Consider the following 26,213-nt stretch of genomic DNA (forward strand, 5'->3'; position numbering starts at 1 on the left):
GGTCAGTCCTCGCAGCAAGGGGTTCTCGTGGCTGGGACGAGGGAAACGCGGTCACAACTCAAAGGTGATGTTGCAATGCCAACAAAGAGGAGGGGGCTGGCTGGACCCTCGCGTACTCAGCCAGACTCAGACCCCATAAGGCTCCCCAGTGCCTTTGTGCCAGGTGTAGGCACCCATCTTCAAACCAAGGGATCACAGCTGCCCTAGCTACCTGGGTCCTGTCCGAGCAGAAGGCTGTCTCAAAAGTACCGTGCTCCCAGCAGAGCAGACCACCTTCCGCGGACCTGACCCCAGGCAGCCACCAGGCTCCTTCCTAAAGCAGGCAGAGGTGCCCTGGACCATGTCTGGGAGCCCACCCTTGGGGTGGCTGTTGTGCCATGGCAACGCGTAATCAGGAGGTAAATAACCTTGGTTATTTATAAGCGTGCACCCTCAAAGTGGCAGCAGAGCTGGGATGGGCATTGGCTTCCCAGCTCTCACATGGGGTGGTGCTCACCTGCCAGAGTTTTTGGATGCTATTCCTTTAAGGCACAACAGGTGGAAATGCAGGGCTAGAGGGACAAGGAGTATTTAAAACAGCCTGGCATTGCCAGAGCCCGTGTCCGGCTGTGACACGGAGGCAGGACACCTGCAGAACGTCCAGGGGTCGGCCACCGAGACACCAGCAAAACTGGGAGCGGTCAGTCTGAAAGAAAAAGCAAGAGGTACAAAAGAGTGCAGAAGTAACTGGGAGTGTAAGTCATGCTTCTTCATTATCTTACTGAAATGCAAAATCTTTTGTACTACCGCTTTGAGATGGGGAAGGAGAAGAATACAAGACTTGAGACACTTTTAAGGACTCTTCTTCGCACATGTGTGAAGGGAAGCAGCAGTTCTGAAAGAGCAGTGAATAGGTGTGCAGGTCTTGCTAGTGGGGAGGCTGATTTCTTTTGAAAGAAGGTCAGAAGCATAGGATCAGGCTTATGATGTTTATGTTTTCTTCTCTGCTGTAGATTATTAATCTTTCCTTTCTGGAAAAAAAAAGGCTAATTATCATTACAATATTTGCATTAAGTTTTAACCTAGAAGATAACAAATGTTAGTAAATATTACTGTAGTAATCTAAACTGTTGCAACTCAGTCTGTGGTCATTACAGTCTTTTGAATCACAACACGGAGATAATCATAGGGATGCAGATTTTGAAATTTAAAAAGAGAATTCGTGCCCTTATGTCCTAAATGAACTCTGAACAAGCTACCAAGTTTGTACATTCAGAAGGTAAATAGACATTGAAGCATAAGTGACTGAAATGTACATGGTGTCCTAAAGTTGAAATAAGAGAAAGGTGGCAGACTCCTTTCACATCTATACCAACAGCAAAGGGGTGGGTTTCTGCACACCTGATTTCTTACTCTGCAAAGGAAGCTTTCACACAGGACTTTTAATACATTTCATCTGAAGTACAGAGAAATATCACCTTCTCATAGCAATTGTGCTGCTGTTAAAGTGTGCACTGGCACTATCCATCCATCCAGCAACTGTCACTGTACAGACTGTGGCTGTACAGTAAGTGCTGTTGGATCATAGTAAGTTCCTGCTCCTTGCAATATGAGTAGTATTAAACTAGAATAATAGTTCAATAGTGTTGAAATTGATTTCACTTTCCAGCCCAAGAGACAAGAAACAAAAAGTAAGAAACTAATGAACCATGACATCTTATCTGAAAAGCAACAACTTGGTGTATGGGGTAGCTAACACCTTAAAGGAACATAAAATTCAGTCACAAGTTAGTGTATGGTATATCTAACAGCTTAAAGGAACATAAAATTACACTGGCAGCACAATCTCAGCAGGAATTTCAGTCACTGCCATGAGGGCTCTCTGATTATTGTTTTTCATTTGTTTTCCAGAATATATTGCTCATATAGGACAGTGTTTAACTGGCACTTACAAACATTTTTAGCTAGGAGGGTCACAAGTACTGCAGAAATTTCTAAAACCTGCTGATTTCTTAGTAAATACTGATAATCTTCAGTAAGATCTGCCTAGCTGTTCCTGCTCACTGCATCACAAAATTAGCACCTCCTGTTTATTCTTTCCATATTGTAAAGGAGACATCGGTTTGGAAAGCGAAATATTTCTTCCCTGTATGTGTTTGGGTCAGCTTGATCTTTTATCTTAAAGTTGATTGCTCCTTCGTATCTCCATGAAAATGGAGTGGATTGGTGGCTTTTCCCCATCGCACTACAGTAAATAAAACTCACAGTAAGGCCATCTGTGCAGTGATCCTGATGGGCAGCATAGAGATGTAGATAGCCCCAGTCCTGTGCAGCAAGAATTCTGTTGCTGTGCCCTTCTTCTAGGCACAGAAGTCTTCAGCACCTCCATAAATCATCCCTAGCACGTGTGCCAGTGCTCCTTTCACAGTATAACCCCTGAAGTTGCTGCTCAGCACTGCCTGTCTCTACAACAGTTTGCATCTGTAGAGCTTCCTTGTGGTGTTAGCGGGTCTTGCTTTAAAAGGATTTGAGGGGAAAAAAAGACTACCGCATTTTGTATGTTATTATTTCCCAAGTATTTGAATAACAGTAAATATTCTACAAAACAGGACTCCTGGGCTAGAATCACAAATGTGTGACAACTAAATCTTCATGTTTCATTGATCCCATAGCACGGCCTTGACACTGGTCATTGTTAAGAGCAATAGTTAATAGCTAATGGATTGGACTGTGCCGATCCCTGACAAGCTGCATTAGGACTTTACTGGTTTCTCAGAGCTCACCCTTGCAGCTGAGTCAGCAGAATTTAGGAACTGAACTCTGGTATTTCATACCCAGCAAGAGCAGCTGCTTGCTCAGGTTTGCGTAACTCAGGGGTCAGGTCCTGATCTCTTTCAAATCATTATAAATCTGAAGATGTTGCTCCCTAAGACTGATAGAGTCACAAAAGCACCATAGAAACCCAGAGAAAGTCTTGTAATGAATGATGTTTAGAAGAGCTAACCTGGTCAGAGAGCACTTTCTGCTGGAAACCTGAAAGCGCTACTTCAAAATTTAGGCATACGATAGTGCTGGAGAGGAAGGTGACGTTCCCAACCCATGCCAATCCCGCACTGCTTTCGGCACCGGGGAATCCAGGGCACTGTCCGCACACAGTAGCCTGGGAAAGTCAGCCCAGGGAGGGCTCACACCAGACCTACTGCTCACCGCTTCCCACCGCCCTGCAGGAGTACCACGAGCCACTTGCTATGGATAGAGACACTAAAGGCATGTCCATATAAACAAGGGAGACTGACTGTGGGGTTTGAGGGGGGATCTAACCTCCCCAGAGCTTTATACACAGCATTACAATTTCTTTGTCACTCAGTGGTGGCATAATGCAGTGAGATTTAAGAGCACAGCAACGTACCAAATCAAAACATAAAGTATTACTCATTCTCAAGATGATACTAAGACAACAAAAACGTTTAGCTGTCCTTAGCTGGAAAGCAAGAAAAAAGGTCATTCTGTTGTAAAAGACCTTGTAATTTTTCCATTTGCATAGCTTTTCACACCAAACCACATCGCCGTAGGTCCGTGTCTCACTCGCCACTAACCAGCGAAGCCCCTTTGGTGCAGCACATGCACGTGCCAAGTGCTAATGCACTTGGGTGGCAGGAAGAAACAACAAAATCCAAGTTATGGAAACATATTAAAAGTTGTAATGAGTTTTTACCTGTCATTATGGTATAGATATATATTTGGGGTTTTTTTAATGCTTGAACACTTTCCAGGTTTCTCATGCACTCACACACCTGCATAGTCACCCTCGCTGGGGGTTTCAGCAGCCCTTCCCAAGCTCATGGTCACAAACCTGGCAACTCAAGCCAAGCATGGAAATGGGTGGCTAGGAGAAAGTTAATGCCATTCATCTGGTAATGGCTATATCTTCTCTTTTACAGCAGATGACAACTAAATGTTTTTATTTGTTGGTATTAATCTTGCTGATGATTAGCCTGTCCTGTTCTGGTTTTGTATGATATAATTCTTTGAAATCCCTGTTGCATTATACACACAAACACAGCAGCATACTGCAAACAGCTAGAGAGCATGGAGCCACCCCCGCCTGGCAGAGTGTCCTGGACAAGACAACACCATTGCCCTGATCTTGGTGACATTGGTGTCCAGGGGCCCGGGTTAAGAGTGGAAAGCTCATGCACCGACACACACACTCCCATCTCCTGAGTTCAGCTGTAATACTGGGTTTGTGCTCTAAAATCTTCAAAACCTGTTACGTTGGGATGGGGAAGAGAAGGAAGCCAGCAGTTTTGATGATGTACAATGAAAGTAAATACACAAAACCAAGTTTGAGTTGTAGCTTAAAAAAAAAAAAAAATCAAGAAAAAGGAGTATAGCCCCAGCTGGTAATAACCCAAAGACAACCACTGTTGCAACAGGGTCTTTGCAAACACCAGACACACGCACTCGTACAGCTGGAAGCTTTCCCCGTGGCTGCTTCTCTGCAAGTCCTGTGCAGGGAGGGGAGAGGGGGAGACCGAGTACAAGGTGTTAATCTCTGTCCTCCCTTCACCTATCAAAACGTTCTAAAGCAACCACAGAGACAGCCCGGCAGTCTATAGCAACCGGCCCAATAGCACGGGTGAGCTGAAGCCCAAAAAGCCGACAGAGGCAGCTGTCCCAGCGCCCTGCCAGCCCAGCTCATCCCATTCTTTGCCCTGTGCCGCAGAGCAGCTTCTTGGGGACACCTTCCCAGTGGGAATAACTGGGTTCCCTCCCTGCTTTCCCTCCTGACCAGTCCATTGCACTGCCTTGCAGGTCATTTCTCACTGGGTCTTTAACGTATCAGGTTTAAGACAGCAGCTTCTTTGCCTGCATGGACAGAGGCGGCACAAATTGTGTGTCCAGGTTCCCCTCAGCCTGTCGGGCTCCACGATCCCTCCTGCCTGTTAGCTCTGGTGCAGGCAGGAGCTCTGATGGCCACGCAAAGTGGGCTGCAGGCACCAACCTGCACAATACCATGCGCATCAGCTACCAAACAAGGTCCCGGTGACCTGTCCTGCTGCAGTGTAGTAGGACCAGGTTTTCCCTGCGGGAGAGGTTTCCAGTGTCCGTCAGTCCGTGGGGACACCGTGGTCTCACGCGCTCAGTCCTTCCTGCTCCAAGAGCGATCAGAAATCCAGCGCAGGCACACGGACACGCAGGTCAGTGCCTGCGAGAGGAGGAAGCAGGAGATGTGGACACAAGCAGAGGGAAACCCAATGTAGCAACTGAGCCCAAAGCGGCCACATCACGCAGCCCCCAGGCAAAACTGGTGGAGGACCATCAGTCACCTGCAAAGTCGGTGCAACCGTTCCTGTACAGGAACAGGGTGACAAAACACAGCCGCTGCTGGAAGGTTTTGGGAGCACTGCACGAGCCTCATTCTTCGTGCCACCCACCAGACTCGCACCAGGACTTAGGGGAAACCCCTCAGCACCAGTCATGGCATCACTGCCTAGGGCAGATTTTTGCACCTTTCTCTGAAGCAGCTGGTGCTGCCAGATAGAGAGGGCACATACTGATACGGTTGCGTGTCTGTATGTGAAGCCCAAAACAAAGCCTTGCCTCCACTGCCAGCTCTAGGAAAGATTTCACCAATACAATAACAAAGGAGCACTATTTTTCCCCCTTCTCTACTCCTGAAAAGTTAGGATAGACCAGCAAGAAGCTGCAGCTGAGTGGCAGGAGGAGTACAGGCAGGGCATAGGCACTTCACCCTTTCCAGCACTGGTTCTTCAGCAGGCACTGTCACTGGGCATGCACCAGCATAAGAACGCTGCAGACCTGCCCAGCACATCTACCATCAGCTTGCTTCCCAAGTGCTCTGGAGACAGCATACACAGCATTTCCCCCTGGTTTCAAGCCTCTTGACTCTCCTATAGCCTCCTGCAAACCTTTGCTGTCCCATCTCCTCTCTCCTTTCAACTCCCCCTCCATCTGCAGAAGCACGAGTACAAATCACTTGCACAGCCACTTACTTGCACTCCCTTTCGTATGAGCTCCGCAGCCTTTTTTCTTCCTTGGAGCTCTGAGGTCTAAACCTTGTGCTCTGACTAGAGACAGCAAATCCAGCAGCAAATATTCTTTGAAAGCAAGAAGGAACTAGAGCTCCTTTCCCAATAGCTTGATGAAATTCTCCTCCAGCATCTCAAGCAGCGCTTGCTTGTTGCAGAGTGACCAACAAAGCTCGTTTGCAGTATTTCTGTGGGCTAGGAATTGTCACTGAGCGTAACACGGCACCGGCAGCAGAGAGGGGGTTTCCAGCCACCCAGCTCAGTGGATCAGTATGGAAGTACAGCACAGATTTTTACGTAACTGATGGCTGTGCTTGCTCAGACTTGCTATACATGGGAGTTTTCTCCATTCGTTCAATGAGTGGGGGAATGTTTTAACAGCATCTGAGAAAATTGGACTAGAGGCACCTCAGAGGTGCAGAAGTTGCAGGTGTTGGTCACGCAAGTACACGGGAACTGTTGTTCTTGTGTAGGAACAAGCGCACATGTCCTTAGAGATAAAGATGCAAAAATTCTTTCCTGCTAACATGCATATGAAGACCCTAATGCCACCACTCTTGCACACATCTTCCTGAACACAGCTATAGCTTTGTTTCAAAAAAGCGGTCTTGGTAACCCTTCCCTACCTGACAAAACCATGTTGTCTGTAACTCTGAAGTAGCCAATGGTTTTGGGAAGGAATCAGACTAACAGATTATTCAAATTTTGTGAAGAAGGGGAAAGCTGAACTGGAATCCTGCTTGCACTGCAGAGCAAGGGGTAGAGGGCGGTGAGGTGACCATCAGCCAGAGGAACTGCTGTTAACAAGGGGCAAATATCAAGGCCCTTTTTGTGCCATATTGTTTGCTTTCTGCAGAATATGTTATGTTTGTCTTGCTGGCTACTTCTGGGATATGTATGAAAGAACATTTTTCATGCTCAGCGAGTTAATTATTAGCCATGGACAAGTGGCCACTGAGCAATTAGAAATCACTCTACAAGGAAGAAAGTACAATAGAACACCTTTCTTCTTAACACGGAAATAAAAGCCTTTTTCTTCTACCGGGAATTACCCTTAATAAAATTGTGTCACTTGACACCCTGAAATCAAATTCCAATGAATGTTTATAAAGACTTTTCTTGGCACCTATCATCCTCGCTAGAACTTGGGCAGGTAGACCAACAGCCGCGCTCGGGAAATGCACATTCCCACCACCGCACCATGCAGTGTCCAACAGCACATTCAATTCAGGCCAAAGAAAACAGTTGGTTAGTGAAATAAGAACCTTGGCTTCTTCTGAGCCATTCACTCAGTCCAAAACAAGGGGAAGGTCAGAAATACTCATCCTGAAGACTACAGACACATTTCAAGAGACACACAGTTTGGTTTGACATTCCCCAATAGTCATCACTGAGTCCTGGCCAAGGGTTAATTTTGGTGCAGTAGATTTGGGTGGATATAGAGATGGGACAGTGCTTTGTTTGGCTTAAGTCTGATTCTTGGAGGGGTGGGGGCGAGGCGTAAATCCCTGCATCTCACTAACTTTATCAGCAGCTGAGGAAAGAAAAAAAGCAGAGGTGAAAATATTACCCTTTTTCTCTTTTGCATGTCCTTGAAGAGACCAGGGAAACAAAGAGCAGTATCTAAATACAGGCTTCTGACAGGAGCTCTGCTCTATGAGATAAGGAAGAAATTTTTACGATGAGGGTAGTAAGACACTGGAACGGGTTGCCCAGAGAAGTTGTAGATGCCCCATTCCTGGCAGTGTTCAAGGTCAGGTTGGATGGGGCTTTGAGCAACCTGGTCTAGGGGAAGGTGTCCCTGCCTATGGCAGGGGGGGGGTGGAATGAGATGATCTTCAGAGGTCCTTTCCAAACCAAACCATTCTGTGATTCCGCCAGAGCAGGTTGTCCTAAGGAGTGGTTTTGGCACTCAGGCTCACAAGTGAACAAGCCTTCCTTTCACAGCATGAACAACATTGAAAGAAAATATGACCCCAGCTATGAAACTATTAGAAGCAGCATTATCTGCTGACAAGGGTCAAGTGAGCAGCTGAGCTCCGGGTTGCCACCTGACTCTCATGCCTGCCAGGGCTCAACGGCTTTTGGACCATTTTTGAACTTCAGCCTTGTGATGGGCTGTTCTGGTTTACAAGTGTAAAAAAGATACCATTTCTGATTTTTAATCAAGTCTCTTCCGGTTTGGCCAAAATCCCTTTTTATGCTGTGCACACCATCACTGTTGCCTGCCCAGGGGACACTGTCCCTGGGGCACTCTGCTCCGACAGACACACTGGTGGCTTGCAGGCATTGCATTAACCAAGTCTGCTGTAAGAACAACTCCCTTCATTTTACAGAAGGGAAGACTGAGGTGTTGGGATGAGACCTACGGGCAGCCATGATGCCGTGCAGCAACACAGGGAAGAACGGAGTTATCTCCCTCTTTCCCATTCAATTGCTTGACAGACGCGATTAAATGCTCTATTTCTCTCTAGCTCAAGTAGCCACAACCCTCGTATCCTCCAGGCACGAGGATTATTAGATGACTTGATCAGTTAACTTAATAATTTTGCAAGTCTGATTATTCACCAACTTCTGTGCCTTTTCCAGGGAATGCGAGAAAAATGACTTTACTAGCATTCACCTTCCTGCTCGCCTTCCTCCCAACTGAATCTGCAAGCAGCAAATACCTCCCCAAGGCAGCAAGTAAGTGTAACCTGTCTGGGGCACCGGTCTTTTGGGTGGCCTAAGGCCAGAGGTGGCATTACTGAGAGGGGAATGTCTCTACCGCATCGGTGCCCATCATCGCCGTGGGACCGTTCAGACCACAGGATGCTGCACAGCCCTGGGGCCATGCTTGCCCTGGTACACCCGACCTGCTCCACAGTCCCATCGGGTTGTGTAGAACAGCTGACATTTACAGCCAACGTGTTTTCCTCTTGCAGTCTCAAGCCCTGTGTTCGGACCACGGCAGGTATATGGTCTGCTCAACGGGTCAGTTACCGTGAAATGCTTCTACCCTCCCACCAGCGTGAACAGACACGACAGAAAGTATTGGTGCAGGCAATCGGCCACGGGCTGCATGACCGTTGTCTCCACCAGCGGCTACACTGCTCCAGGCTACAAAGGCAGAGCCTCCATCACTGATGACCCACAGGCAGAAAGCTTCCAGATTAACATCTCTGAGCTGACAATGGCAGATGCAGGCACCTACCAGTGCGGTGTTGGTATCAATAGCAGAGGGCTCTGCCACAAAGTCAGTCTGGATGTTTCTAAAGGTAAAGGTCTAAGGTCTTGGGGGTCCTTGTAGTATTATTTTCTTTTACCCACCCCCCCCGCCCCCCACACACTCTTTTTAATGAGGCTCCATAGATAGTCTGTCCAGTGTCTAAGAGCTCAAGATGCTTCATGCTTTCAGGAAACAGCAGTTTTCATTTTCCCCTGTGCTCTTAGAGAATGAATTTATTTTTTGACCAAAAATCTGTCATAAAAACCAGACTAAATGAACGTCATGTTAAAAAGTCACAAACATTGCTTAGAAACTGCCGACCTCTCCCAGCTGCTAAACTTTAGGGAGATGCAGTCAGAGGGCAGAACTGCCCATCACTCCCATGTACCCTCCAACCCACGGCTAAGGCTGTGTGAGACAAGCCTGTGCACAAGTCCACGAGAGCACGGTGTGCAGGATGGCACCGCACTGCTGGGCAAGGCCCGGGGTGCAGAACATGGTGCAAACTCCCAGCAGCACAGCCCCTGGCAAGAAGGCTCTGGGAGAAACCCCGCTATAGAGCAGGCAGTGATACAGCATAGAGACCTCAGTCCTGAAATGTGAGAGAGACGTGGGACGCAGCTGGGTAGATCACGCGCTGACCGGGAGTGGCACACGATCATATAATACAGCAAAGTAGAGAGAAACCCCGTGCTAAAAAAAGAGCCTTCAGAGGTATAGGGGAGTTGCACACAGTTTCTGACAAAGCAGGCGGTACACACTGACCGGTGTGTCTGTATGTGCAGGTCCACATGTGCCCGAGGGAGCTGAGCTCTTCTACGTGAAGCTGCACAGCACTTTGACCATGTCCTGCAGCTTTGGGAAGGAGTATGAGAGCTGGAGGAAATTCTTGTGCAAGATGGAGAAAAAAGGCTGCCGTAACATCATCGATAGTTATGGGAATGTTGATAAAGATTACACAGGGAGAGCTCTGCTAAGCAATGAGGAGCTTCCAGGCTCATTCAGCGTTGTGATAACTCAGATGGGCTGGGAAGACTCTGGCTTGTACCTGTGTGGGGTTGGCATCTATGGGGAGAAAGGAGAAACAAAGGAACTGGATGTGCATGTCTATGAAGGTAAGCTCTTCCCACGTTTTTTCTCCTTCATCTCTGCTTCTCTTTAGAAGCATCACTAGCAGTCTTACTTTATTTAACAAAAACTTTAATTTCCCTTTGGAGAGTGCTATTATCCTATCCTCTCATCTAGATACTTCTTTCTATTCATTTAACTATCTGTAATGTACTAGGCCATCACTAATAAAGCTTGTATCAAGATTTAACCTTCCCAGCAGTGGCTAGCTATCTTCCCCAGTCTGGCTAGCCCGAAAGTCCAGAAGGCAAATTCTGCCTACCAGTTAGAGACAAGCAAACTGTCTCTTCAAGTCTTAATTCCTTAAATCTCAAAATGACAGATGTAGAAAGGAGAAGACCTGCCCTTCCCCTAGCAAAGGGAGCAAAACTTTGAAACGTTGGTACACAAAGACAACCACCGCCCAGTGAATTTGGGAAAAAGAAAGGCCTGACAGACCCCTTAGGGCCAATTCCTAACAGTGCCAGGACAGTCTCCTACCATCTGCACCCCCGAGCTTTGCCTAGCCTTGCTTTAGCCAAAACAGCTTTGTTTGACCTGGTATTTATTCTCTTGGGAGCATGCCACATGGGCAAAAGTTAGACATGTATAGCTGTTCATTTTATCTTTATCTCCAGAGTCACATGTTCCTCAAGGAAAGCCCACAATAATTGGAGTAAAAGAAAGTTCGGTAACTTTTGAATGCCGCTACGACTCTCTGAAGAATTCCTCAAAGTACTGGTGCAAGTGGAGACAGAACGGGTGTGCTCGGATCATAGATAACTCCGGGTATGTGTCACCCTTGTATGAAGGAAGAGTGGCCATGTTCGACAGCTCAGATAACAAGACGATCACCATCATCCTGAACCAGCTGAAGGACAGTGACAAAGGCTATTACTGGTGCATGACAGATGAGGAGAAGGAGCAGCAATCATCAACTGAGCTGGAGATCGTAGATGGTATGAGCTTGTGCATTGGCAGTTCTCTGCCTGCTCAGTAGGTACAAAACAACCTCCTAAGTACTGCAACGGAGCAGATCTGGCTTTTGGGGAAGAGTTGTGAGGTCCAACTCTGAACTTTTCTCTCATAAGGCAAAACATCATGCCAATCCCCCCACACCCCAGTAGCTTTAAAATGGAAACACAAGGTTTCAGTTTTATGGGAAGGTGTTCACAAAAGTTTCTCATGCATGTATTTCTTAAGCCTTGCAAAAAAACCCCTCAGCTTTCACCCAGAGATGCATATACAGCATCCTTAACATTAATTTAGCAACGCAAGCAGTACTTTCTCTCAAAGAGGCATCTCCTGCTTCACCATTTCTAGCAGCACCACCACCTGTTGACTACCGTTCCCCCCACCGAAACCACTAACATCAGCCTTGATGTTCTGCTCGCCCTTGCAGGACAACCCGGACTGAAGGGAAAGAAGAACGTGGAGGTGCAAGTGGGTTCACGGGTCGATTTAACTTGCTCTTATCCATGCAAGTACTACTCCTACCAGAAGTACTGGTGCAAGTGGAGCAGCACCAGCTGCACTCCCATGCCTGCTTCTGACCAAAGCCAGCCGGGGCCAGGCGTTACCTGTGACACTGACAACAAGACGGTCATCCTAAGCTTTGACTCGGTGACAAAGTCAGACCAAGGGTGGTACTGGTGTGGAGTGAAGCGCAACGGCCTTTTTGGGGAAACCATGGCAGTGCAGCTGTGGGTGACTGAAGGTGAGCTCCAAGGCAGAGGCAGGCAGCGGCTTTCCTGCTTGTCAGGGCTGCCTTCTGCTGAGAGAAAAGTCCTCTCCATAGCCACTAGGTTGCAGCACCTCAAAACAGAAGGGCTCTCATCCAGGCAGCCTCCCGGACTAGCTGCTAAGATCACCCTGATTTTGCACAACTTGTCATACGTGTTTTCATCCACTCATTGCTTTTTGCTTCCCAGCCATAAAAAACCCACCGGTCTAAAAATCACTTCCTTCCACACCATTTTTACTTTTTAACCCTCTCCTTACTAATTATTGCTATTACATTTTGTAGCATCGTTTAGTTTAAGCAACATCTGACACCCGTCAGCTGAAGGACTGCATGTAGTACAGGGGTGCATCTTGCTCCAGGGAGCTTATCTTAACAAACAGGAAAACAGTAGGGAGCAGGAAAGGAAGGGCTATCACCAACAGCAAGGGACTTAGTCTCAGTTTCAGTGTAGTATTTTGGAATTAAGATGTTTTTCTCAGGCAGGAATATTGTTAGAAACAGAGAAAAAGCATAGCGCTAGATATCCCACATGCAACAATCCTAAGTGGATGATGGCCAAAGTGAAAAGAGAGACAAACAGGCTCATTTCATTGCCTTTGGTGGACAAAGAGCTAGAAATAAAAGTAAACCAAGTATTCAAAAATCTGTTCTGGAAATACTAGAGGCAGAACTTAGAAATGCAAGACTTTTAAAAGTATATAGGCAGGGAGAGCCTACTTGTGATTTTTGCAATAAATTATCTGGAATGATTATTATTTCAGATCTCTAAACCCCATTTTAAAGACTCTCTCATGTACAACCAAAGCCCCCTGAGGTTCCACGTGCACCAAATACATCCAACTAGTTTTTGTGTCACTATCTCCATGCTGCTGCTCATGCGACTAACCATCCTTTTTCCCTGGGAGACACAGGAAGCAATGCTGACCACAGCCTGGACCTCCTGAACGTGGACAACCCCAACCCCGCCGAGGGTGGCTTTATTCCCCAAGGAAGAGCCTACAACGATGCTGGAGTAGACAGCCCAGCTGCCTCAGAAAGGTTAGTTCTCTCCAAGCCTCTGTCATTTATAATTTTTGTGATGTTTATATTAACCTATTGTTGGTACTGTGTTTGCACACTGTGTGTGTGGTTTAGCAACAAAAATGTCTTGTCCCCAAAGAACTTAGCTCAAAACATCAGAGGAAAAGAAGAAAAAAATTACAGCACAAGGCAAAATGACTTGAAATTAGTCTCTAGCTCAAGAAAATACAGTCCCAGAAGGGAATGATTAGAGATTCCAAATACAGAAAAACTAATTGAAAATAATTGTGTCAAAATTAGAGAGCTTTCCTTCACACATTTATAACCAAGGTGCTGATGTAGCTGGTTTGGCACAACCTCTGTCCTAGATTCTTATTTGGGTTTTATGTGCTAGGATCCAGTTCGTTAATTGAATTGCATCATGCTCGCTCAGTTTACCATCCTATACAGATTTTAGACTGCTGGACATTCACATACATTATTCAGTCTTGAATAATTTTAAAAAAAATGTATTTCACAGCTTAGTGATATACCTTTCCCTCCATTCCAGCTCTGATCAAAGCCCTAGCCTCAGTACAATTTCAGCCGTGAGCGTTGCTGGTTCCATCCTCATAATCCTTGCAGCAGCTTTTGCTGTTTATAAATACAGGCAGCTGAAGAGATCTGGTGAGTCCCTGCCTTTTCTAGTCTCTCAAGAAACATCAGCAATATTAAGACAAAGGCAATACCTTGTCCGTGCCGCAGTCTCTGCTGGGCTGAGCTGCTCCCCCAGTATCCCATCATGCGATGGGCAGACAAGGGACCCTGCTTCTCCCACTGACCCCATCCATACAGCTGCAACACCCAGCGTACAGGGTGCCCGGGCTGAGACAGAGACCACCCCTCCACGGGCTTTGCACGTGGCATTGCACGGTGCCTCCTTGCACAGAGGCAATCCAGATGCCAACGCGCTTGCACCGACTGAGCGAGCAGGCAGGGTATTTATCTCCTCCTTCTTAACAGACCTGGTGTCCGTCGGGAGCTACAGGACAAACATCAGCATGTCAGACTTCGAAAGCGGGAAGGAGTACGGCGCAAGCAATAACGCCTGCATGAAAGAGACCCAGGAGACTCAGATGGGAGGGGATGGTAGGTTGCTGACCGATGGGCTGCTCTCCATCCCCAGCCCCTGGGCAAGGGGTGCCGGGCAGGGGTTTGCAGAAGGACCCTACAAAAGCCACAGAAATACCTGCCCACCAACGGCCCCCACACCCTGACACCTCCCTTTCTCTCCTTGCAGAGTTTGTCACCACCGCGGCCACCCTGGAAAGCGCTGCCGAGGCAAAGAAGGCAAAAAGGGTAAGAGAAGGCAGGAGAGAGCCCACTGATCTGGGAGACACCACCACAAGACTCCAGCCTCTGCCAAAGGAGCTATCTTCTCCCGGGGGCCTTATTTATACCCAGGTGCTCTCCATCTCACCTGGATCTGACCACTTGCTGCAGATCAGCCTCCCTGAGGGGACCTTAACCCTTTCCTGACCCCATGCTTTAGCAGAGACGATAATAGCAGTCGCCTTGCTTCAAACAGTACACCAAGTCAACCCCCAGGGAGCATCAGAAAGGTTGGGGCTGGGTTGTTACCATAAACATGAAACGCTGGGATAAGCAGATGGCCAAAAGCCAGAGCACATCCCACCTCCTAACCTTCCCCCCGTGTGGGCAGTGCTTCAGGGGTCAGAGGTAGGCACGGAGGTGTCTGCCATTGCAAGGGCTGTGACTTGCTCCTGTGGCCCTGGCAAGTCCCTTGCTTCCCCTGCCTTCCCCCTGCCTTCCCTTGCCTTCCCCCTGCTTTCCCCTGCCTTCTCCTGCCTTCCCCTGCCTTCCCCCTGCCTCTCCTCCCCTTGGGTAAGATCACGGTTGAGTAGCTCAGCACCAACTGAAGGTGCCAGAGGCAAGCCTTTCTTTTTACAAGTCCCTAACCAAAGGCGGTAGGTAGGTGTTGTAAGTGCCAGGAGCTGAACCGGAGCAATAAAGGGAACTGTCGGGTAACCAGTAAAACCTAGCAGCTTTAGGACAGGTGAGCTGGGTGCCAACACGCAGGGACAGGCAAGCCACGGGGTCCCAAACCCACAAATATTTGGGGTCTTCCCGGGGCTGAGCAAAGGCGTGATGCTCTCGATCGGCACCAGCATAACCCACCGGATTGTCCCACTCACCCAGCCTGCCCGTATCATCCCGAGAAGCTCACAGCCCACGAAACGCTGCCCTTTCCCCGGCCGTGGGCCGCTGTCCGTCCCCGGTCACCTAATAGCGTCCTCCTGTCCTTCCCCAGAGCTCCAAGGAGGATGCCGACCTCGCCTACTCCACCTTCCTCCTCACCTCCAACAGCATCGCGCAGGGTGACTCCAGGGGGGACAGTGCTGCCCCGGACGTGTCCCCCCCGAACTGGGAGGGCTCGATCTGAAGGTGAGGGACTGAGAGGTGGCAGCAACTGGGACCGGCTCTACCTTGAGGATCAGAGCAAGACATCAGCAAGCAGCACTGTTTATTGCTACCGCAATTTGCTATAGCTTGACCTTTTTTTGCTTAAATTCAGCTTCAAGGGGTGATTTAGGAGGAATCGTCTGATGCCAAGAGGGGTGGCTGGGCTGGAGGCGCGGGTCTGAGCGAGCAGGTCAGACTGGAAAAGGCAGGAGCTGGAGTGGCTTAGCCCACCAACAGCCCCAGCCCCACCAGTGCCCTTCCAAAACAATGGGCTCTCAAAGGCCAGAAGGCACATTTTGAAAAAATCTCATTTTCTTTTAAAGGCAGCTGGAAAACCCTCTAGAACAACATCTCGCACTTTTGATTCCTCTAAGCTTTCTCATCCAGAGGGCAGTACCTGCAGACCAGACATGGTCTGAAGTGTTTTTATGCACAAGCAATAAAGAATACCACTGGCTTTCAGCAGACCAGGGGGACTCGCAGTCCGTGGGAGGGCACGGGAGAGCTCACCCAAAGAGGTGCAGTAAGGGCGCATCTTAGCGGGGGCTTTCTCCTCCTTTTACTGCAGCATTATAGCATCACGTCTGGTGTTACAAACAGCACAGGATGGTAGAAGAAACCCACAGTTAATGGAGACAAACAGGAAATATTTTGAGTAACGTTTCGCATATGCATTTTAACCAACAGCAGGAATTGACCACAGCATGACATTAATTAGTATGACAACCTATTAGCAGCCTATATAGCTGATTAGCAATAGGCACCAGTGTTCACTGGCACTGTATCCATCTGCATAGCACAGACCAAATTCCCCAGAGCAGCTGAATCAACAGACTCCCCTTTCTGACTTGGAGTCGCAACAACTAAGCCCAATCCGTGCTTCTCTGCCATGGAGCCACCCCACCAAGGGTGGCCTTGAAAACCCACCCTTTGCTTAATAAACCTGACCACACATCACTCACACATTTTTCCCTGGTTGACTTCATGTTTATCCAGGCGGAAACGAGGATGACTGTAATTAAATGTTGTCTCTTGGTCTTATTTTCGAGAGTGGATGACTAAACAGAGAAAAGCAATTTATTGATATATGGATTTCCAAACGGCAGCACGACACTGTTATCTGTCAGTGAGATGCGAGTACAGAAAGCTGAATAAGCCACAGATAAAGCCATGTAGGAAGCAGCAACAATGAAGAAGCTGTGACAAAGCAGAGAAGCAATTTTCTCTGAACATCAGGAATGGGATGTGCTGGTGCCTGCCTGGCAAAGAGAGGGGCTGCAGAGGTGTCCGACAGGGCCAGAGCTCTTCAGGAGAGAAGGGGCAGAAACTGCACAAATTCAAATTCCTGAGCCTGTGTTGGTTATGTGCAGCTCTGACAGCAAGCTATAAAATACAAAGAATGAAGAGCATCACCCTGACTAGGGTCTGACCTGATGGTCTTACGGTAACACCACAAGTATATTTCTGTTTTAGTAAAATATTAGCTACACTTTAAAATGAAAACAGTATGGTAGCTGAGGAAGGTGTCAGGCAATGGCTGTTTGCGTTAGCCTACAAACACAGAGTTTTCATCAAGGATAAAAACCAAATTATTCCTAAATCATGGACCTCCCCACAAGCAGCACTGAGACGAGCTCGGCTCACTGTGAGTACGAGGGCAGCAGCTCCAGCGGTATTTGTGTTTCCCCTCCCAGCCCTGCATTTGTTTTTTCAGGGCTGCTCTCGCATCCACATGGCAATAGTCATCACCTTACTGATAGCAAAGCTAAGACCTCGAATGTTAGGTTATAGCTCATCCGCCTCATCTCCTGGGCTGCATCCCCTCGGAAGCACAGTGGGAAGGGGCTTGGATATTGGAAAAGGTGTGGAGGGGCCAGGACAGGTCTGTGCCTGCCCAAAGTTGTTGTAAGTGAATGAATTATTCTGGTGCAATAGGAAAGGCGTGTGCTTGGAAAGTGTCCCCAGGGGTGAGCAGTCATAAAGCTTCAGGAGAACGCTAAGGTTTGGAAATTTCTGGGAGGAGAAAACCCCTTTCACTCTCTATTTGCAAATCCGCTTCCTCTTCAGCCTGCCCGCCGGCATCCTTTTCTTAGCTCCGCTCCTCCCACACCGCGTTGGGAGCACCGAGAATGAGCTAAACTCCCAGGAAAGGTGCAAGGGCCAAGAAACATGGGTGGGCTGAGCATCCTGCCAGCTGGCTCTGCCTGCACCCTTCAGCCCCGGCAGCTGCCTGCCCACGGCTCCTGCTGCTTCCCACCGCTGACACCTTCCATCTGGCACCTCATTTCCAAAGAGGCATGTCCCTGGGCTGCTGCAGTGCTAAGAGTAAACTTAGTTTGACATGAAAGCAATAAAACACGCATGGATTGAGGCATGCAACCCTCTGCACAGGATACAAAATCAATGAAATCTGATAAATAATAATAATTGTGACAGCATAAGCTGAGGATGTGGAATAAAACCCACACTTCTCACTCAAGCTGTGATCCAGAGCCCACCACAATCAATGGGAAGGTCCACAGGGACCTCACCAAGCAGCCCCATCTCCTTCACGAGACTGTTTGCCAAACATGCCAAACATTTGGTCAGTGACGAGCTGTGGTATCTCCTTGCATCACCGCTTCATTCCTAATGGTTTTTCTTTAACAGAAAATCACAGTGTGTGCAAGATACGTTATTCTTCAATGGTTGATTTCAAAGGTGATGGTGTTGAAAGATCGGCTTCTGTGATGCTGACAGCACGTGGAGGGATGTATTCACCCGTTCGTGCCCTGGCACCAGGACAAATGAAAGTCACACAGCAAAAACCCATGAGAAAGCAAATTAAGAGAAATCAAAGCCCTGAGAGGCTTTCCTTTGGCATACGCAAATATTTGAGGAAGGATAGTCAGCAATCAAGGAAATCTTTCTTTTAAAAGTGAATCACCAAATCCTGCTCAGCATGAAGCACATGCAGATGCGCCATAGGCAAATGCTGGTGAGCTCACCCAGCCAGGTCACCAAACGGGCCTTTTTGGGAAGAGACAAGGAGTCTCCTCCTCCTCTGCAGCTCCTCATTGTGCTGGTGCCTGATGAAAGGCACAGCGCTCACCGGACTGACGCAAGGCTCCGGTGATGCCAGTGTGCTGCTGGAGGTCTTGACCAGCATCCTCCTGTGATGGGGATGTAACCAAAGCAGTAACTGGGTTCTCCTTGAGGACATGAGCACTTTATTCCATAGTAACAAAATCCCATTAAAGAGCTTCTTCTGCAGCTAACGCCTTCCCTGTGTCACCTCTGTAGCATCACTAGAAATTGCCCAAGTTGGGAACAGCCAGCCCTCCGTCCATCCCAGCTGTTGAAGCTTGGCCATGTCCGCGGGCAGGAAAGGGAGAGCTGGAGAGTGTTGGGCTGTCCCATGGGAATCGGAGGTGCTGAGAAGAGGTTTGTGCAAGCCCGAATGGTTCAGACCTAGAAGGAAAGACTTGACCCTAACAGCAATAAGAGCTGCTCAGAGCCAGGGGAGAGCACACAGTGCCCTGGCTGTGCTCATGCCAACACAGCTGGCAGCAGTTTTGGTACACCTTGCTCAGCTTAGCTGATTCCTGGAGCAAAATGCACCAAGTCGGAGATCTACCCTCTAGTCTTACTCAAGCCTTATGTCTAATGAATGCAACAGTAGGACTTTATCACTTGAAATATTAGGACTAGAGTGCTGCCAGGGACATAAACATCCGACTGCTCTGGCTTGTGCTAATAAGCAGCATTTACCTGGGCCCTGACACCAGGAGTGCATAACACCTCCTGGCTGCAGGGAGAGATGACTTGGGTGGTCTGGGTTCATGTACTAACACATTAGGCCTCTGCCACTGTCAGATACTACAGCGATACATGTATTAACACCTTGTGGGAAAACACAGTGGAAAAGGGATTTAGAGCATGCAGAATCAGTGAGTACCAGCAACACGTGTGCAGTCACTGGTGGCTAAAAGAGCCCCAAATGGGTGAAAACAGACCAGAGCTATACATAATGCGCAATAAAAATAGTCTCAGGGACAAGCTTGGCTGATTTAGTATCACCCAGGTCTAAACTTTGGTCTCTCTGGCACGCCAGGAAAGATGCATCACCTCTGGGATACTAGGAGTGACAGTATCTGCTATGGAAGGGCACCACAGTGAATTCAGAAAATTTTGCCAACAAGAAACATATAATTCCTCAGAATTTTGACAGACTCAGCGCAGTTTCAAGTAGGGTTTATTTACAGTAATTGCAACAGATTTCCACAAAACTTACTACCGAGTGTCAGTAAATTACACAGTACATACAAGAACCTTTTTCTATTCAGCAACCACATATCTTGCATAGAAAGTTTTCTTTTACTGATAAGGCAGAAAATACAATCTCAAAAGGAAACACAGATTTCTAAGGCCTGACATACCCACTAGGACCTATTATTAGAAGCTTTTGTCACACTGTGCACCTTGTTTTAGCCAGATCAATCAGCAGGAGCAGTCACATAAGACTGAGCCCAGATTTAGGAGCGCTGCTCTGCAGCATTAACTACACCAGAGTTGTTCCAGCGGGCACTTAGCACCCATGAATGTACATTCTCTATACAAAAATTTTATAATTTAAACAATACTTTTATTAAATGATCACAGCTTATGCCTGCTAGCAAGAGAAACCCTTTTAGATTTTCCCTTGCAGAGCATCCTTTGATAGAAGTCAGCTAAGCAAGTGCTATGCTGATTTGATCAAACTCTATATTTCCATGCAAGACTCTGCTGATGCATTCACCTATGTACCTGGCTAACAAAACACTCAGTGTTTGATGAACGCATCTGCAATCAGTGAGAAACTGCACTGATACAGCACATTATTTTCCCGTTCACCGCAGGTATGTGCAATGTACCAGCAGCTTCATTAGCCCCAGCCGTTGGTGGGTCATTAATGCCTTCTGCTCTCTAATGAGATTTTTCCATCCAGTCTAGTAGGATGTCCAGCTCGCCGAGGGATTTAATTGCTGCAGATGTGACATTCAGCTGAAATGATATAAAGGAACAAGTTGTAAGCGAAGATAGCGAGTACAACCCAAGGTAAAAAGAATCTGAATATCTGCAGTAATTACTAGACTTAGTCATCAACTTACCCCTTCATAGTTCGCAAGTATTTGCTTAAATTTCTCAGTGGATTCCTGTCCACACAGGCACTTATTTTCCTCATGCTAGAAAAACAAGATAGAATTCATTAGTTTTGGGGGTTTGTTTTTAAAAATAAGAGATCAGTTTCTAATTATGCTGGAAATTACTGTATAGACTGAGACCTTGTTAAATTGTGGAAAAGACTGCTGGTCCTTAAATCAGACTTCAGCTAAGAACAGAGTTTACTTCGATAGACAGAGGGACAGGAAAAGTATTGTTCTTGAGAACTAATATGGGAGTTTGCTGATGAGTGGGCAAGTATAAAAATTTCTCAGCGGACACACACACTCTTTACATCATGCTTCTTTGTATTCTTGTCAAAACCTTTTTTATAAATAAAGATTTTGTAACTTTATAAAATGCTTAGGTTTATTTATATACCAAATACTAAAAGACTAAACTAAACTGTAGCAATACCCAAGACTTACACACTGCCCAAGTTTCCTCTTCACACTGAGGAAGGAGTTGGCTATGCTGCTGATTTTTCGGTTGACATATGAATCCTCGGTCTTGCAGTGTTTGAAAACTTTGTCCACGTAGAAGTCGAAGAGGTGGTGGGTGATGCAGCATCTATCTGAAGACTTAAGGAATAAATTTCATTTTTAAAATGTCTTCCAAAGTGCTATAAACCTGCAGTCACCAACCTTTCTACCTCCCTCTAGAAAAAAACATCTCTAACACCAAGCACGGTAGCTGAGCACAGGGGGATGTTTTGACTCATAAAGCTTTTTCAGTGATGCTTGATATAAACTGATAATATATGTAGGAAATTATTTTAGACTGATCTTCCAGGAGACCCATCCTCAGCAAGCCTCATTGAGTCAACACAACAAATAGCTGATTTTGTAGCTGGGTATTAGATGCTGAGACCTGAAGCAGTGGCCCATGTCTAGTGCTTTAGAGTGTAAGAGAGAGCTGTAAAATACTTATTTATAATATATTTTACCTCCCAAGATCACATTCACCTGCTTTCAGATTCTTTGACAGCTTTCCACCCAAATCCTGATTTACCTCGCTATGTCTCCACTGACGGAGGAGGTGGGAAGCCGCAGCTAAAGCTCCTGTAACTGGAGCATCACATGCAACAACAAAAAAAATAATCTCTGCCCACCATTTCTGGAAAGACAGTCAGGGTGAAAGCCCTGTGCGCTGCAGTCTGCCGCAGGGGCAGGAACCGGCAGTAGGACACCCACCTCTTCTCGTATACGTGATCCGCATCACTTTATCCTCCCTGACCTGCTCAGTGTCTGTGTTTTGCAGGAACTTAGAAGAAGCCATAGTATTGAACAACTTCCCTAAACGCCCTCAGCTGGCACACCTCATGACTGGTGTTAGGATGCTAGCTGGTCAAAATTATTCAGAGAAAAGCTGGAGACACGCTAAGGACACCCACCTTAACTTTGTGCAGAGAATGTGGATAAGACAAGATGCTGAGGGTCCTGATGGGGTCTCTGGCTTGCTGCACGGGAGAAGACAGAGATGGTGAGGTACGTGCTGGCTCCAGAGGGGCTTCGGGAGCAGCCGACTAAAGATCTTCCCCGGCTCCACAGGAGCCCAGAGCAATACTTACGATGTTGGCTTTAATTGCTGTGAAACCAGACCTAATCTCAGTCATGCTCATTGAAATCCTGCAGGGTCCAAAGTGGAAGATTTTGTTCCCAGCTGCTGGCATCAAATTCAACCAGCACGACATGGAGAAGAGGCAGAGGAATAAGTGGGATCCCTTCATGCTACGGCAGGATGCAAGCATGGCCAGCTGCCTGGGAGACCTGTTCAAGGAAGACAATATTGCCTTGGTATCTTTCCTAAATAACACAGTTGTGATGCTTATGAAAATATACATGTTTATAAAGCACCTGTACACATGTATTAAAAAAACCCATGCTGACTAGTATCTCTTACCCATTTCTTTTTTACTCCCCATGTGCAAGAGAAAAAAATCAAATAAAACCAAATTTTTAACAGAAGATCCAAAAAGAAAGAAAAAAAAAATAAAATACCAGTAAAAGTTTGCATGTAAATAGGAAAAGTTCTTCTGAAAAATTTTGATCAGAAAATAAATACAGCTAAATTAAATTTTTAAAAGTCTACTGACTCAGAAGCAGCAGGAGGTAACTGCAGCTGAAAGCAGCAGATCCCCAAGTCTGATCACAAAAGAAAATACTTTTCCTCAGAAATAGCCTACTTCAAATGCAAGTTCTGTTAGCACTGAAATTTACAGTTATTAATGAAAAAAAAAAAAACATTTCAGAGGCACATTATAGAAATACAAGGAAATATCCATGAGCACATAGAGCAAAAGGATAAAATCAGTATTTTTACCTTGTTCTTTGATGTGGGTTCACCTGTCTTGCTGACGTCTGACTTGAAGAGCTCCAAAGAACACGTTTTTATCCAGGTATCGGGAGGAAATAACTCTTGGATTAACTTTTGGGATTTTTCTTGCTTTTCCCAGCATGTATTTCCCTTTGTAATTTACTGAATTAATGAGCTAGTGAAAGGGACAAACTCTCTCACCCACAGGTGTTTCCCTAACCTATGGAGGCGGGAAATCTTGGCATTGCTGTGTCATTTTTCATTCAGGAAGAAGGACGCGACCAAAAGGAGGGACCATCATGGGGGTTACGTCCCCAAAATGCCAAGCTCGGGTGTTCCTCTCGGCACGGAGCCGCGCTGGCAAGCCCCTCCTGGAGAGGGGCCGTTCCCGACTCCTCATGGAGGCACTGGGATGTGGGAAGCCGAGCGGCATCACCCCCTCCGGGATGCCAGTGGTCCAAACACCCCAAGGTGGGAGGGTTTCTGGCAATGGGACATGGTGCGCTAGTAAAAGTAGCGTGACTCAGAAAGTTGGCAAGACCTTTCTCCATCACTGTCCTGGCACACGGGGCCTTCACCCGCCGCGTACGGGGGACCCTGCTCTCAGGCTTGCTCCTCAGGTGGGTGGACGCTTCTCTCCATCGGCACGTCCCTGGTATTTGGAGACCAGAGATGCACAGGTACGAGAGGTCAGGCCTTTGGGATGACACAGCTCCCACCGCGGTGCCAGAAGAAGTCACTTGGTTTTCAGGAGCACGGGTGACTTAGGTGATCGTTATGCACAGTCCAAAGCTGTCACCCTGCAGAAGGACAGAAATTTCACTCTGACCTTTAAAAGCCCACCAGCCCAGCGGCAGCAGGGAAGTTTTACCCACCAGCAAAGACTTTGACTGCAAAGTCTATGATTACCCTGCTGCAAGCATTAGCTGCTGAGCAAAACTGATGCACCCAAGGTCCTCGAGCACACCAGGCATATTCTCATACCAACATTTCAGATCCAGACAGTCCCCAGGGAACCAGGGTTTGCCAGCTGGGGCATGCTGTCACATGAATATGGCAGTACTGGTGCAAAACCCAGGTGGTTCACCATGCTGTTGGCTCTGAGGCTAGTTTGGTTGTTTCTGTAACCCCTCTGGAGGTAGCTAAGTTCTGTCTACAAACAAAAACGAGCAGTTAAAAAACCTTCTTAGACTACCTGTACCCAGGAGAGAAGGTCAGATGGACTTAGAGGGCATGGAGGTGGCAAAGACACTCCTCTAATCCTACAGCCAACCTCCGGAGCAGGCACGATGCTCTGGGTGAGAGCAGCAGTCTGAGCCTGTGCCTGTTGCAAGGCGGGTAGATCTTGTGTGCCACTGCCTGTGGGCCAGGGCTGTTCTAGAAAGTTTTGCTGGGTGAGTAATTTATTGATAACCAAGCTCAATCTTGAGCATATATCCGTCATCGGGGAAGACTAGGCAAATAGATTTTATGCCCAGGCTAGTCATAGTATTGCATACAGTATTGCTGAAACTACCCCAAACATGCCTCCCTCATCCCCGTGCCTCCACACCATAAAACAGCCAAAAGGCAGGTCCAAATCTGCAGCAGGTTGCATTTGCCCTTGCTGAGGTGCTGGAGGGATCCTCAGCAGCACAAGGTTGTTAATCTCTGCCTTCCTCCCCCAATTCCCAGCTGCTGCTTGTAATTGCAGCAAAAGTTTTGCCTGGAGCAGAGGAAGCGGCACCAGCAGCGTTCCCAGGCAGCCCGGCGCACACCCAGCTTTGGTGAGGAAACGAGGGAAGAGGCAATGAGTTCTTACTTAATTATGTAAATTGCAGATGAGAAGAAGGGATTTCTTTTTTTTTTTTTTTTCCTTTTGGTAACTGAACTGATGCTCAAGACAGGTCAGCCAAATGCCAGCAGGCAAGAAACAGTCATGGGTTAAAAATTGCCAGCCAGGCTGGTGGAGGAAAGATGCTGGGGTGATACAGGAACAGGAGTGAAATGTTATACTATTGGAGTCCAGGGCCTTGCTCCATTACAGACCTCTGCAGGGTCTCGGGCCGGCGTCCCTTGGCCTCTCTGTCCCGTGACTGACTATTTGCAAAGCGGAGGCAATAGCATGACCCTCACCGCAAGGGCAAGGAGGAGAATGACCACATCAGAGAGGGGGGAGACAATCCAGATAGTTTTTCATTTTTGAAGTATGTGTGCAATGATGGTGATTGATTATCCCAAGTGCTGGACCTGGGGGAGGTCCAAAACCTTGCTTTTTGGAGCAGATGGGATGGCATCAGCAGGGATCTCAGCGTGTATTGGACCAAGTCCTGAGGGAAGCAAATCACCCAGGCTTGGCTTTCCCCTGGCAGCCTGTCTAAGGGAGGCTCTCATCTACCTGCCAGCTACGACGACATGAAAATATCCTCAATAAAACAGCAAGCCATTTCTCATATGCTCTGGGAAGGAAGAGGAAAAGGAGAAATAGGGATTTCTGAAACACAGCAGTGTGACGCTGCAGATGAGCTCAGATAGTAAAATGGGAACTGACTCCCCCAGGCGCTCTCAGAATAATTAAGCCTTTTGCGTACAGCAGCACTGGGGAGCGTGCCGGGAGCGGGGAAGCGGTCCTTCCCCGGGAACCCTTCCAGGCAACTCCCCGCTAACAGGGGAGGGCTCCTCCCTTGGAATTTTATGGTAGGCACATTGTGACAGGGCACACGACAAGTAGTTACCACCCAAATAACAAGCAAAGGCAGCATCGGGGGTTGTTAGCCAGCTGCCATCATGCTAGGCAATTAAAAACTAAGCGCCATGTATCATTAGCTTGTCTGAGAAATCATTTACACAAAGTCCGTGGTGAGCAGCACAGCTCCTGCACGTCTCACGTCTGCAGTGATGCGACTCGAAAAGGCACAAAAGGGGCCAGAAGCCCAGTGGGGCCAAAGGGAACATTCCCAGTGCAGCCTGGAAAACAACCCTCGGAGCAGCTTCTTGGACCGCTCCAGCTCTCGGCAGCTCCGACCGCTGCCAGGACCGATGCTCAGCCTCACCCTGCCAAGCAGGCGGCAGCATCCGCATCACCTCACCGTGCAGAGCTGGCATCGCTGCTATCGTAATGGAAACATCTCCAAAACAGCAGAAAGCACCAGACTGCTGCAGA

The 26,213-nt window shown here is 47.6% G+C and overlaps 2 protein-coding genes across 4 annotated transcripts; one reads left to right on the forward strand and one right to left on the reverse strand.

Annotated features, from left to right (window-relative positions):
- Positions 1–516: 516 nt before the first annotated feature.
- On the forward strand, positions 517–16,041 carry LOC115335236 (polymeric immunoglobulin receptor). 2 transcript variants are annotated; one of them, XM_030000625.2, is made up of 11 exons: positions 517–734; positions 8,622–8,717; positions 8,957–9,289; positions 10,026–10,355; positions 10,986–11,306; positions 11,750–12,064; positions 12,997–13,129; positions 13,662–13,777; positions 14,114–14,239; positions 14,391–14,449; positions 15,423–16,041. In XM_030000625.2, the coding sequence occupies exons 2-11, from the start codon at positions 8,636–8,638 to the stop codon at positions 15,552–15,554; spliced, it is 1,947 nt and encodes a 648-aa protein (XP_029856485.1). In that variant the 5' UTR covers positions 517–734; positions 8,622–8,635; the 3' UTR covers positions 15,555–16,041. The 2 variants fall into 2 exon arrangements, with proteins under 2 accessions (XP_029856485.1, XP_029856486.1); XM_030000626.2 differs by having other exon boundaries at positions 13,003–13,129.
- Positions 16,042–20,502: 4,461 nt separating this feature from the next.
- LOC115335166 (interleukin-20-like) lies at positions 20,503–24,737 on the reverse strand. 2 transcript variants are annotated; one of them, XM_030000494.2, is made up of 7 exons: positions 23,981–24,737; positions 23,078–23,871; positions 22,326–22,524; positions 22,149–22,214; positions 21,184–21,336; positions 20,704–20,778; positions 20,503–20,596 (listed from the first exon to the last, which is right to left on the reverse strand). In XM_030000494.2, the coding sequence occupies exons 3-7, from the start codon at positions 22,503–22,505 to the stop codon at positions 20,519–20,521; spliced, it is 552 nt and encodes a 183-aa protein (XP_029856354.2). In that variant the 5' UTR covers positions 22,506–22,524; positions 23,078–23,871; positions 23,981–24,737; the 3' UTR covers positions 20,503–20,518. The 2 variants fall into 2 exon arrangements, with proteins under 2 accessions (XP_029856354.2, XP_040975838.1); XM_041119904.1 differs by having other exon boundaries at positions 23,947–24,737.
- Positions 24,738–26,213: the final 1,476 nt, after the last annotated feature.

The sequence above is a fragment of the Aquila chrysaetos genome, chromosome 24 (genome assembly GCF_900496995.4).
Source record: "Aquila chrysaetos chrysaetos chromosome 24, bAquChr1.4, whole genome shotgun sequence".
Taxonomy (NCBI): Eukaryota; Metazoa; Chordata; class Aves; order Accipitriformes; family Accipitridae; genus Aquila; species Aquila chrysaetos.